Source organism: Podarcis vaucheri (assembly GCF_965113315.1).
Source record: "Podarcis vaucheri genome assembly, chromosome: 9".
Taxonomy (NCBI): domain Eukaryota; kingdom Metazoa; phylum Chordata; class Lepidosauria; order Squamata; family Lacertidae; genus Podarcis; species Podarcis vaucheri.
The window spans coordinates 27,362,220-27,375,499 of record NC_138767.1 but is presented as its reverse complement, the minus strand read 5'-3'; the positions used below and the strand labels follow the sequence as shown (position 1 = coordinate 27,375,499).

At 42.9% G+C, this 13,280-nt stretch overlaps 1 protein-coding gene across 1 annotated transcript in view; it reads left to right on the top strand.

Annotated features, from left to right (window-relative positions):
• ARSJ (arylsulfatase family member J) overlaps nucleotides 1-10,914 on the top strand; it is a 33,500-nt gene extending 22,586 nt beyond the window's left edge. The window contains exon 2 of the mRNA XM_082236971.1: nucleotides 6,911-10,914. Coding sequence (XP_082093097.1) covers nucleotides 6,911-8,303 — 1,393 coding nt within the window. The 3' untranslated portion in view covers nucleotides 8,304-10,914. The remainder of the gene's footprint in view (nucleotides 1-6,910) is intronic.
• Nucleotides 10,915-13,280: the final 2,366 nt, after the last annotated feature.

The following is a 13,280-nucleotide window of genomic DNA, read 5'->3' as shown; positions in this document are numbered from 1 at the left end:
TTCCATATCTGCAGCGATCTTTTAAAACGTGACCAAAAAATGTACACAGTATTCCAAGTGTGGCTGCACCATAAATCTGCATGAATACGTGGGAATAATACACTAATAAAAATGAAACAAACCAGAACAAAGGTGGCATTGGAAGGTCTCTTTTCAAATCACGGGAAGCCTAAAGTTTGTTATCTTAGAATCATAGAGTTGGAAGGTACCCCAAGGGTCATCTAGTCCAACCCTCTGCAATGCAGGAATCTTTAGCTCCAATGAAGCAGTTGGCAAGTCTATTAGGAGGATACTAAAGGAAGCTAGTAGACTTTGGTGCTTATAACAGCATTGAAGTAGTCTTGGATATAAAACAGCTTTTCCCAACCATCCACATATTTTAGACTACAGCTCCCATCATCCCTGACCATTGGGCATACTTTGGCGGGGGCTGATGGGAGTTGTAGCCCAAAACATTGGAAGGTAGTAGGTTGGGGAAGGCTAATACAAAGAATGGTTCTGGTGCTCATAGCACTTGTGTGGCTTCCATGCTAGTTTCCCTTGAGCATTGTTGTCAGTCATGTTGTGGAATGATGACAGGCCTGCATTTTGCTAAAAAGATGCATATCTGCCCAAATGGCCTACCTGCAGGCACACATGTTGATAATTAAGGAAACGGAGGTTCTTTTAAATTACTTTAGACATTCCAGCCTTCATTTTATGAGGCTTTCTATTCATGAGTTCACAGTACAAGGACTTCATAACCCAAGCTTTTGTTTCTCAAGTTGCATATGCTCACGTTGGACAGAGAGGAAGATCTGCTTTTATTCAGAGTTCAGTTTTCAGGGGAAGTGGGTCTGCGTGGCAAGCAAAGGTTAGGTTCCATCCAACTTTCTCTTTTGCGTGCATGTGTGTGTGTGTGTGTGTTCCATCTGTATAGATTTAATATAAGTTAACAAAGCTGATTATGCAATCAGGGTTTTTCCTCTCAGAAAGTGAACAATATTAATGGTAAGGCTGAGAACATTAGCTTCAGTTTTACAACTGTGCCAGAACTTAGAGCAAATAAAACAATAGCCACATACACATGCTTTCCATCTGTTACGCTGTCGTTGCCATTTATGTAGTCACAGTGATAGCAGATAAAATAGGCTGTCATCCAGAGCTCCATTGGGCTCTGATTCTCCCAGAGAGCTTTGCATTTAGCAGGGAATGCGCAGCATCCTCAGAGTTAGGAAGCAGGGCTCATTTCATCCCGTTCTGCCGAAAGACCAGCTCCATCAGGCCTCCCTCTCCCTCAAGAGTCCCCTGACAGCAGCTATTCCATCAGGCTGCCTCAGTAGGAAAGATGCAGTTTGCAAGAGATATTAAAAAGTATCTGTAAAGTTAAAAGCAAATAATTACAGCATTTATTTAAAAAACCCAATAAAAATCAATGATAAACTAATAATGATGATGATTGATGTTTGAGATTGTAAGCATCCAGGCAAGGTCTTATTTTTATTGATTGTATGTAAGATTGCATGGGAGCCTTTTTGGCTGAAGAGCTCTAAATAAATAAGCATATTCCTGCCAGTATTGGGCTATGCCTCCTTATACCGTGGCATAGAACAGGCATGCCCAACTCCCAAGAGACTGCAATCTACTCCCAGCATAAAAAAAACTGGCCGTGATCTACCCATTGTCATTGGAGGGAGGAGGAGCGTTGTTGAGCTTTTTGGGGAGAGGATTGCACAGAGTTTGTAAGCTTTTCCCCCGTAACTTTTTGTACACAATAAGGATTCCGCAATCTATCAGGATCAGCCGGGGATCTACTGGTAGATCGCAATCTACTGGTTGGACATCCCTGGCATAGAAAATTCTTCAGCAAAGCATTAAAGTGACTGATCCAACTCCTGCTTGAGCAAAGCTTCATGATTATAACATTGGAAGTTTTTGTGTTCTCCTGGAGTTGCTGGGTTGATAAAACAGTGGGAGTTTAGTAAACATTTGTTTAAAATATACAGCCTGGAAGAACCCTGTTTAGCATCTTGATTAAGTATCAAGGTATGATAGGAAGTATTTTTTAATTCTACTCTTCCACCAACTTTCAACGCAGTTTACAGATCAATAATAATAATAAAAAGCAATCCCTCAGGCATGCAATATGAAGGACATCACATGAAAGAAAAGCAGAGAGAAGGAAAAAAGCAATCTCCAGCGCCTATCATAGAATCACAGAATCATAGAGTTGGAAGAGACCACAAGAGCCATCGAGTCCAACCCCCTGCCAAGCAGGAAACACCATCAGAGCACTCCTGACATATGGTTGTCAAGCCTCTGCTTAAAGACCTCCAAAGTAGGAGACTCCACCACACTCCTTGGCAGCAAATTCCACTGTCGAACAGCTCTTACTGTCAGGAGGTTCTTCCTAATGTTTAGGTGGAATCTTCTTTCTTGTAGTTTGAATCCATTGCTCCATGTTCGCTTCTCTGGAGCAGCAGAAAACAACCTTTCTCCCTCCTCTATGTGACATCCTTTTATATATTTGAACATGGCTATCATATCACCCCTTAACCTCCTCTTCTCCAGGCTAAACATGCCCAGCTTCCTTAGCCGTTCCTCATAAGGCATCGTTTCCAGGCCTTTGACCATTTTGGTTTCCCTCCTCTGGACATGTTCCAGTTTGTCAGTGTCCTTCTTGAACTGTGGTGCCCAGAACTGGACAGAGTACTCCAGGTGAGGTCTGACCAGAGCAGAATACAGTGGCACTATTACTTCCCTTGATCTAGATGCTATACTCCAATTGATGCAGCCCAGAATTGCATTGGCTTTTTTAGCTGCCGCGTCACACTGTTGGCTCATGTCAAGTTTGTGGTCAACCAAGACTCCTAGATCCTTTTCACATGTACTGCTCTCAAGCCAGGTGTCCCCCATCTTGTATTTGTGCCTCTCATTTTTTTTGCCCAAGTGCAATACTTTACATTTCTCCCTGTTAAAGTTCATCTTGTTTGTTTTGGCCCAGTTCTCTAATCTGTCAAGGTCGTTTTGAAGTGTGATCCTGCCCTCTGGGGTGTTAGCCACCACTCCCAGTTTGGTGTCATCTGCAAATTTGATCAGGATGCCCTTGAGTCCATTATCCAAGTTGTTGATAGAGATGTTGAATAAGACCAGGCCCAAGACAGAACCCTGTGGCACCCCACTAGTCACTCTTCTCCAGGATGAAGAGGAACCATTGATGAGCACCCTTTGGGTTCGGTCAGTCAGCCTGTTACAAATCCACTGAGTGGTAGCATAGTCAAGACCGCATTTTACCAGCTTCTTTACAAGAATATCATGGGGCACCTCGTCAAATGCCTTGCTGAAATCAAGGTAGGCTACACCCACTGCGTTCCCTTCATCTACCAGGCTTGTAATTCTGTCAAAAAAAGAGATCAGGTTAGTCTGACATGACTTATTTTTCAGATAAGTTCTTTGAATAACCAGCTGGGATGGAAACAATTCAGCTAGCCTGATTGAATGGCTTCTGCTCAGTGGGCAGTGGAAAGCATTATACAGTTTCGAATCACATCTTGACTTTCACAGGTACAAACCAAGTAAATGGTGCTGTTTCCTGCCCACCTGCTTCAGTGTGTACCATCCTCCTCTACCCCTATCCCCCCTTCCCCTGCATTCAGATTATATGCCTATGTGAAGGTCTGTGCACACACAAAGGATTATGGACAATGTTTCTCTGCATCCAAGGTAAACTGCATTCCGGGTAGGCAGATAATGGGGCATTGCTTTGAAATGCTCCCGTCAACTCGCATCCTTCAATGGCAAGTAGCTCTGTTCTTTCTCTGGCCATGTTTAAAAAGGCAGCTTCCCATTGGAGATCCTGAGAGATACAAAGGAAGGGGCTGACGGCATTGGGTTGGCATCTGTCTGTGGCAGGAGAAGAAGAAGAAGAGGAGGAGGAGGAGGAGGAGTTTGGATTTGATATCCCGCCTTTCACTCCCTTTAAGGAGTCTCAAAGCGGCTAACATTCTCCTTTCCCTTCCTCTCCCACAACAAACACTCTGTGAGGTGAGTGGGGCTGAGAGACTTCAAAGAAGTGTGACTAGCCAAGGTCACCCAGCAGCTGCATGTGGAGGAGCGGAGACGCGAACCCGGTTCCCCAGATTACGAGACTACCACTCTTAACCACTACACCACATTGCAGGAGTGTGGAACTTGTGGCTTTCCAGATGGGTGTTGGACTTCCACCCCCTTCAGCCTTCACTATTGACCATGCTGGTTGGAGCTGATGGGAGATGCAGTTCAACAACATTTGGAGGGCTAAAGGTTCCCTGCCCCTGGCGTAAGGCATTCCTGAAAATGAGCCTATTGTTATTTCATAGAATTGGAAGGGACCATGAGGGTCATCTAGTCCAACAGCCTACAATGCAGGAATCTTCCACCCAACATGGGGCTCAAATTCCACAACCCTGAGATTTAGTCTCATGCAGGGCTTAATGTGGGAGGCAGGGGGGCCAGAGCCCAGGGCACATAATTTTAAGCGGCATGAATGAGGCGCCCCCATGCAGGAATCCTCGTACTGCCCTGTATGCCGCTACTCTAGCCCAAGTTAAGCAAACTTAAGCCCCATTGTAATAAATGTGTTACAACTCTTTATCTTAGCTTGGTTTGGGATTTAATTTTACATCCAGTTGTACATGATTGATTTGCGTGTAGGCCTAAAGCCATTTGTTAAAAAGCTTGTGCAGTCTGGTTGGCAGAAACAAACATCACTTTGTTAGTGTTTGCATCACTACTTTAACTAAAGTTCCATGTGCACAGAAACCAACAAAGTCTAGCTTAACATCTGCATCCATCTGGGAGCAATATTATGGTACTGTTTCTACAAACAGTTGTGCCATTGAAATTAATGTAAAACAAGCTTCCACTATTGTTGAATAAATATTGTAAACCTCTCCTTATGTTAAATAAACGTAAGCCTCTACTTATGATAGATTAATCTAAGTTTATATTGGATTGGTGGAACTGGCATAACTAGCACAATCATCGAAAAGTCCTGGCTAAGAGATGGGTCTGAGGCAATGAATAATCTAATTAAATACAATTGCCCAAAATTTATACAGTATTACAGATACAGCACAAATCACCCACCTCTTAACAGCCCTTAAAGCCTGCAAAACTGTAGGATATGTTACTAGATCATTGGTTAGCATGTGCTTGTTCTTTATAAATAGTGTCTAATTAGCCGAGATAATGAATTCAGTCCATTCAGCAAAATACTTCTGTTTCGGCTTGCAGATTTAAATTTAACCCTCCCCCCCACACACATATCCAGTGCTTTAGGGAGCAGCTATAGATTGTCCATTATGATTTTAACAAACAGACAACATGTTTCTTGTCTTCTGTTGAATCCCAAAAGCAACCTTTGTCAGTAAGATGCGTAACAAATCAACTTGTGTACAGCTGCAGAGCATTTGCTTCAAGGATACTGATGCTGGCAAAACTTGCAACTTCTGCCCATGTGGTAAGGCTAGAATTTGTGGAGGTGCATAATATTAGAATGAACACACACCCTGATGGGGCAGGCATTGGTAGCCAGCACATAACCATTTCATCAACATCAAAGCATTTATGGAAGTCACTGACATTGCAGGGAGCAACCACTGCACAATTGCAATCACACCGCTCCAGAGAGCATCAGAATTGGGTGATAGTCGCTTTCTATACAAGTTTTCATTCAGGCACCCTTTCAGTAAGTGCATGCATTGGGGGAAAATAATAAAGCATGCTTTGGAATAATTAGGGTGTCAACCTGGAAATAACAAAAAAAAATGCTAATGTCCTTGTATTTCTAGATCCACAAGTAGTTGTTTAATTTCTTCAGGAGCATGAGCATTTGTTTAAAAAAAGAAGAGAGAGGAAACATGAAATGTTTAATGCATAAGTAGTGTCAAAATGTGAGAGAGACATAAGCCTTCATGGCATTATGTAGTTCTTAATATTTTGTATGTTTTCTCACTAATAGAAAGACTTCTGCAGCTTAAAAATACCTTATTGTCTGAGCCAAATGGGTGTTTACTGATTTGGCTTTGCAGTACCACTTAGTAATTGTCATGCTGAATCTATTTTGTATTCATGTGGGTGACATATGTTGTTGTTGCTGTTTAATAGAAATTCCACAATTACCCTAAACTCTGATTGTATTTCAGAACATTTCATATACTATAGATACCATTTCTAAAAGGTATTACCATCCTCATAATGCAATCCTATACATACTGGATGTTAGTTCCAGCCTCAGAACCCAGTACAGTGGTACCTCGGGTTAAGAACTTAATTCGTTCCGGAGGTCCGTTCTTAACCTGAAACTGTTCTTAACCTGAGGTACCACTTTAGCTAATGGGGCCTCCCGCTGCTCCGCGCCACCGCCGCACAATTTCTGTTCTCATCCTGAAGCAAAGTTCTTAACCTGAGGTACTACTTCTGGGTTAGTGGAGTTTGTAACCTGAAGCGTCTGTAACCTGAAGCATCTGTAACCCGAGGTACCACTGTACTGTATACATGTGAACAGCTCTGAGAGTGCGCCTCTCTCTCTCTCTCTCTCTCATTGAATAGTGAGGTAAAATGCCAGTAAGAATGAATGAATACTGGTTTGCAACATCGATTGGTAAACACAGATGCCAGTAGGGATGGATAATTTTTTGGCCAGACCTGGATTGTGGTGCGCAACACAGAATCTCCATCTGACATCTCTCAGATCACCAATTTTAAGCTTTACTCCTGTGCATTGAACCATGTGGCACTTACTTCCATGTAAACAAACATAGGCCTGTGCTTCATGGTACTCTGTGCACTCCAGGTCCTGACTTTGTAGCATATATGCATTTTACATTTTTCTCCTTTGTCTAAAATCTCTCTCTCTCTCTCTCTCTCTCTCTCTCATTCTCTCATTCAGGTATCAAATCCATACTGGTCTTCAGCATTCAGTCATAAGGCCCACTCAGCCTAACTGTTTACCGCTGGATAATGTGACACTACCTCAGAAGCTGAAGGAAGCTGGCTACTCCACCCACATGGTTGGCAAATGGCACTTGGGCTTCTACCGCAAGGAATGCATGCCAACACAGCGAGGGTTTGATACCTTTTTTGGCTCTCTCTTGGGCAGCGGCGATTATTACACTCATTACAAATGCGACAGTCCTCGGATGTGTGGCTACGACTTGTATGAGAATGACAATGCTGCATGGGATCATGACAATGGCATGTACTCGACGCAGATGTACACGCAAAGAGTGCAACAAATCTTAGCCTCCCATAACCCCAGGAAACCCATATTTTTGTACATTGCATACCAAGCTGTCCATTCTCCACTTCAGGCACCAGGCAAGTATTACGAGCGTTACCGATCGATAAATAATATAAACCGACGTAGGTATGCTGCTATGCTGGCATGCTTGGATGAAGCTATCAACAATGTGACTTTTGCATTAAAGAGGTACGGTTATTATAACAATAGCATTATCATTTACTCATCTGACAATGGAGGGCAGCCCACAGCCGGTGGAAATAACTGGCCTCTCAGAGGAAGCAAGGGGACATACTGGGAAGGAGGGATCCGAGCAGTTGGCTTTGTTCATAGCCCTCTGCTTAAAAACAAGGGGTGTGTGTGCAAAGAGCTCATCCACATAACAGACTGGTTCCCTACTCTAATCATGTTAGCTGAAGGGCAGATTGATGAGGACACCGAACTGGATGGCTATGACGTGTGGGAGACCATAAGTGAAGGCCGACGGTCTCCAAGGATGGATATTTTGCACAACATTGATCCTATCTACACCAAAGCCAAAAACGGTTCCTGGGCAGCTGGCTTTGGGCTATGGAACACAGCGATTCAGTCAGCGATCCGTGTGAACCACTGGAAACTATTGACGGGGAACCCAGGATACAGCGACTGGGTCCCTCCGCAGTCGTTCAGTAATGTTGGCCCTAGTCGCTGGCACAACGAACGAGTTTCATGGACCGCTGGGAAAACCGTGTGGCTGTTCAACATCACAGCTGACCCATATGAGCGAGTGGACCTTTCCAGTAAGTACCCAGAGGTGGTAAAGCAGCTGTTGCGTAGGCTTTCGCAGTTCAACAAGACTGCTGTCCCCGTCCGATACCCACCTAAGGACCCCAGGAGTAACCCCAATTTTAATGGAGGCGTTTGGGGCCCATGGTTCAAGGAGAATGAGAAGAAGAAGAAACCCAGCAAAAACAAAGCAGACACTAAGCAAAATAAAAATAAAAACAAGAAGAAACCTGACAGAAGAAAAGGACATTCCCTAAGGTGCTTTGCAGGTGGATAGTTTCAGTGGTTCCCTAAGGAGCTTTGCAATGGTTTCTTATGCTGCAATCCTAAGCATACATACTGAGAAAGACTACCGAATGTAGTGGTAGCTAAACGTCCAGGTAACTGTTTAGGCTCAAGAGTCCATTGCTAAACCAGAGCAAAACAGTCCCCAAAATTCATAATTTGCAGACATACCAACACAGTAGAAGTGCCATTTTTCTTTGGTCTTATGTTGTAACAACAGAGACATATGTCAGATGCAGTTGCCCTCACTACCTTATCTTCCATACAGTGGAGGGTTACTCACACATTATTGCTCACACCATAGGGGAAAAGGCTACAGCTCAGTGGTAGAGCAAAGGTGTTGCATGCAGAAGATTCTCTGTTCAACGCCCAGCCACTCCAGGTAGGGCTGGGAGACTCTCCTATCTTAAAACCATGGAGATCTGCTGCCACTCAGTGCTGAAAATTCTGAGCTAGGTGGACCAAAGATCTGACTTGGTATAATGCAACTCCCTGTGGTCTTATGCTGTCTCTGTACCCTACTTTTGTAGAACACATGGTGATATGTGTTCGAATGCACCTGTTTATTTTAACAACCATGTAAAAAGCCAAACTGGTAAAATATTCTCCATTGCTGGGAGAAACTAAAGACCAAAAAAGGGATAAAACATTAAAATGAGTTGCCCTCTTATGTTATCTTGATGAAGCACAGCCAGCCATTAAGCTACCAGAAATAGCCTGAATAACTTGTGAAAAAGCTGCTTCTAATTAAATTTTGCCTAGCTTTCAACTGGAAAGGATTTTTTCCTTCCCAGAATGTGCCAGGCTACAATTCCTTCCAATAAAAACAAGCTATGCACACACATACAAAACTGCTAATACATGGTTATAATTACAGAAAGATGTAGAGTTATAGATTGAAACTCTTTGCTGGATTATGTGTGCACAATCCCATACAATATATACACAGAATTGTGCACAGAATTGCAGCCTTATAAAGGTATTCACCAGCAGTGCTTGGTAGATTGCATACCAACTGTCTGAATCCAAAAGGCTGTGTGCACTCCAGCACATATGAAGCTTCAGATAAGTAGGCTTTCTCTATTCACTTTAATAAGTGATTTGTGTGCAGTAAGGTGGCCAGACTTCAACCATGAAGCATATATCAAAAGAAGGTCTTACTGACTTAGCAAGAGGTTGCTTATATGTATGGATTGTAGCCAGCGGCAGAAAGAGCCAGGCATGCAGCCCGGTCCCATTGTTGATTGGAGAAGGCAAAGATCCATGAACACAAGCCGTTCTGCAGCTGATAATGAGAAGAAGCTCATTCAGGATGTCCAACTGGTGAATGGATGGGCATAGTCTAAATATGGTTCACAGCTTCCTCTGTTGAAGAGAGAGAGGTCAGAAAATAGTTTTTGGCAAATGCCTTACCCCAGAGGTTTTCAACCTTTTTGAGTCCACGGCTCCCTTGGTCAACTACATTCTTTCTGCGGCACCCCTGTGGGGCTTAGGAGCCCAGTTATGTCACCCTTTTTTGATCACCCTCCCTTGTGGAGTATTCCCTCAGACTCCTCTGTTCTCCCCTCTCCTTGGGAGTCCTCTGGGCAGCCACAGCTACCCCAAATAGAGTTGCCTACTAACACTGCCTCACAGGGGCCTAGCCAGCCAGAGACACCATTTGCCTGGATAGCTTGTAACCGAGGCTGCTGCAATAAACAGCTGTGTTAGCCTTTGGGAAGCAGAGATGCAAGAGGGCATCAGAGCCCAGGGTGCCACAGCACACTGCTTGAAAACCACTGCCTTAGCCACACTATGTAGACCTCAACACCTGTAGTAGAAAACAAGATAAGGATTTTCACTTTCCATTCCAGACTTCAGAACTTCCCATTCAGGGTGCTGATGTAAGGCCAGCTCCCACTATTCCAAAGAGAGGAAACCTGTGACCCTCTTGATGATATTGGACTGCAGTTCCCATCATCCCTGAACTTCATTGTCCATGCTGGCTGGGCCTAATGGAAGTGGATCTGCCACAACATCTGGAGGGCCATAGGTTCCCCACCCTTTCACTATTCACTAGTCCATGGGTAGTCTCACCCTGAAACAACAGTCTGTAGTAGGTCCTGTTTGTGAAGGAAGCTAAGCAAGGGAAGAAGAGGCCTGAGACAAGGGGAGAACAGTAACAACTGTGACAGGTTGGTAACTTGGCAGCATTAGCAAGGTGAACAAGTGGAAAACTTCAGCTTGTAATACATACATAATTTATTTTGAGGTGCAGCCCACCAATGACTTTTTGCTCCCATAGTTTTCCTGTGGATCATTTGTTAGTCCACTGTTATTCCTAGGACAATGTTGTTTCATGTAGCAATAATCTGCAAGTACTGTAAAATCAGAAGTAACTGTAAGAGGGGGAGTTATCTGGGTGCATTCTTCCATTCTGTGTTTTGTCTGCAAGCATGTTAAAGTGGTTATCTGGCTGTGTAGTCACACACTTTTCTTTATGGAAGCAAAACTCTTGGATGTTTAAAGAAGAGGGAGGAAGGGGGAATGGAAAAAGGGTAAACTCTAAACATTTTATTTATGTATCTATTAAAAATAGTTTATTTTTATGGTGATAATCAGAATAGCCTCTGTTGTCTTTTTTTGTAAAAGTTTTTTTTAAAACAACAACAACCCAGTTTTCAGATTTTGAAATGGTTTTGCAACTTTTATATGAAAATGGAAATTGGACTTTTTGCTTTGGGCAGACACTTATCTCCACCTTACCCTGGTCAGTAGAAACCTTCACCATTATCCTCACAAAGCAGGTGAAGACGAGAAGATGGTTAGAAAGCCAATTGCCTCTGTTCCTTAATTGTGGTTGGTACTAAATCACTGGTAAATGAATATTTTACTGTTTTCACAAAAATGAATCTATAAACAACATTTGATAAAGCAATTTCTAACTCATTAACCACTCTTGCTATATTGCGTCCAGGACTTTCAGTAGGGACTGTGATTGCAAGGGCACAAGAGAAAGATATTCTTGGGGGTTGGATCTCAAATTAACCCCCATTCCTTTCTTTCGGACACCTTGTGAGAGGGTAGGATCAGGTCTGGAAAAGATGAACTAGTCACACTAGTCTGGTAACACCAACACATATGCATATACCTTGCACAGGTAAGAAATACTATCTCTGCAAAGTTTCCATTCAAGGTACAAAAAGTCGTATTCTTGCACTGGGCCTCTAGATCCAAGGGTTCTGGAACTCTCTCCATTATCAACACTGCACAGCAGTGTAAAAAGAATGAGAGAACAATGAGATGAAAGACCACAAGACGATGAGTTCGTACTCTACAAGCTGAAGCCTGGAACCGATAAATCCTGTTTATCCAATTAGTGTGTTCTGCAACAGTCACCAGCAAAATAAACTATACAGCCTACTGCATTTATTTGAAACCTAATGCTAAAATAAATTTCTGCAGATCACCATTCTTTAATATACAATTAAGAACAGACCCAGTCTGGTGTAATTGACACAGTTTTTTGCTGTGGAAGACTTAGGTTCATATCTTTGCTCAGAAACAAAGCACACTAGGCAAACTTTGGCTAGGCTAAGCTCTTTCGGCCTAATCAATATCACCATGTTGCCATGAGAATAAAATGAGCATACGCCACCTTGGAGGAAAGCCAGGAGATAAATTAGATGTATAGTCTCCTGTGTCTTAACAGCTAGAGGAGTGTAACAAGTTCATGGTGCCTCAAGACACATTAGATCATGTTAAGTGCATACATAAATTTTGCCTTGAACAATTAAAAAGGATTAAAGCATTCTGTTGCCCTAGCACAACGTATACATTTTAAAAAGGAAACAGACTTTTTGTGGTCAGGGATAGCAGGGAAATTCCTTGAAAAGAGTGGCATGAGCAAAGGATTAACAGGAAAGTGTATAAACACCCTTCAAGCAATTCAGGATGAATGCTCAATAAACAGGTCATCTGGCGAAACCTTAGGTAAAGGTTTTCAGATCACTGCATCTCCATGGGAGGAATTGTTTGTCTTCTGCATTTCTGCTTGTCTAATAGGTTCTTTGACAACACAAGTCCTGCCAGAAAAAATAGGCAGCCCTTTATGAGTTAAATTGACTCACCTCCGGCTCTAAATGGATTAGAAAAGACCTGGTTGAAGAGCATTACCTCGAAAAAGATGTTGTAGAGCTGGAAAAGGTTCAGAAAAGGGCAACCAAGATTATCAAGCAGATGAGAAGGAAAAGGTTGCAGCATGTGAGTCGTTTTCGTTTGGATGAAAGGTGAGTAAGTTGACAGGATAGAAACTTATAATTATGCATGGTTTGGAGAAAGTGAAGAGTTTTTTCTCAATAGTGCTAGAACGCATGAGCATTCAGTGAAGCTGCATGTTAGAAGATGCAGAGCAGATGAAAGAAAGTACATGGTGCATTGCTAAACTGTGGAACTCGCTCCCACTGGAGGCAGTGATGGCAACCAATTTGCATGGCAATTTGCAAGAGAATTAGATTCATGCAGGATAGGGGGCTATCGATGGCAACTAGCCATGATGGCTCTGCTCTGCCTCGGTGTTCAGAGGTAGTAATGTTTCTGAATGCCAGTGTATGGGAATCACAGCGGGGGATGAGTGCTGTTGTGCTTTGGTCCTGCTTACGGGTTTCCCGCAGGCATCCAATAGGCCACCTTGAGAACAGGATGCTGAGTGAGATGAGCAGCTCAAATTCAACCGCAATGCGTGGCTAACAAGTATTATTAATGTATTATTAATGATTAGATCATAATCCAAAATTTACAAATCATAAACTTCCACATATAATGTATGTATAAGTCCATAAACAAGAAATGGCAAACGTAATAAATATCAGGGAACACCACAACGAAGGCAGGATGAATTTCAATAGATAATGTCCAACAATATTGTAGTGGTGGGTGCGCCAACGTGTAGACAGAGGCGTAGGAAGGTCAGGTGGTACCCGGTGCGGAA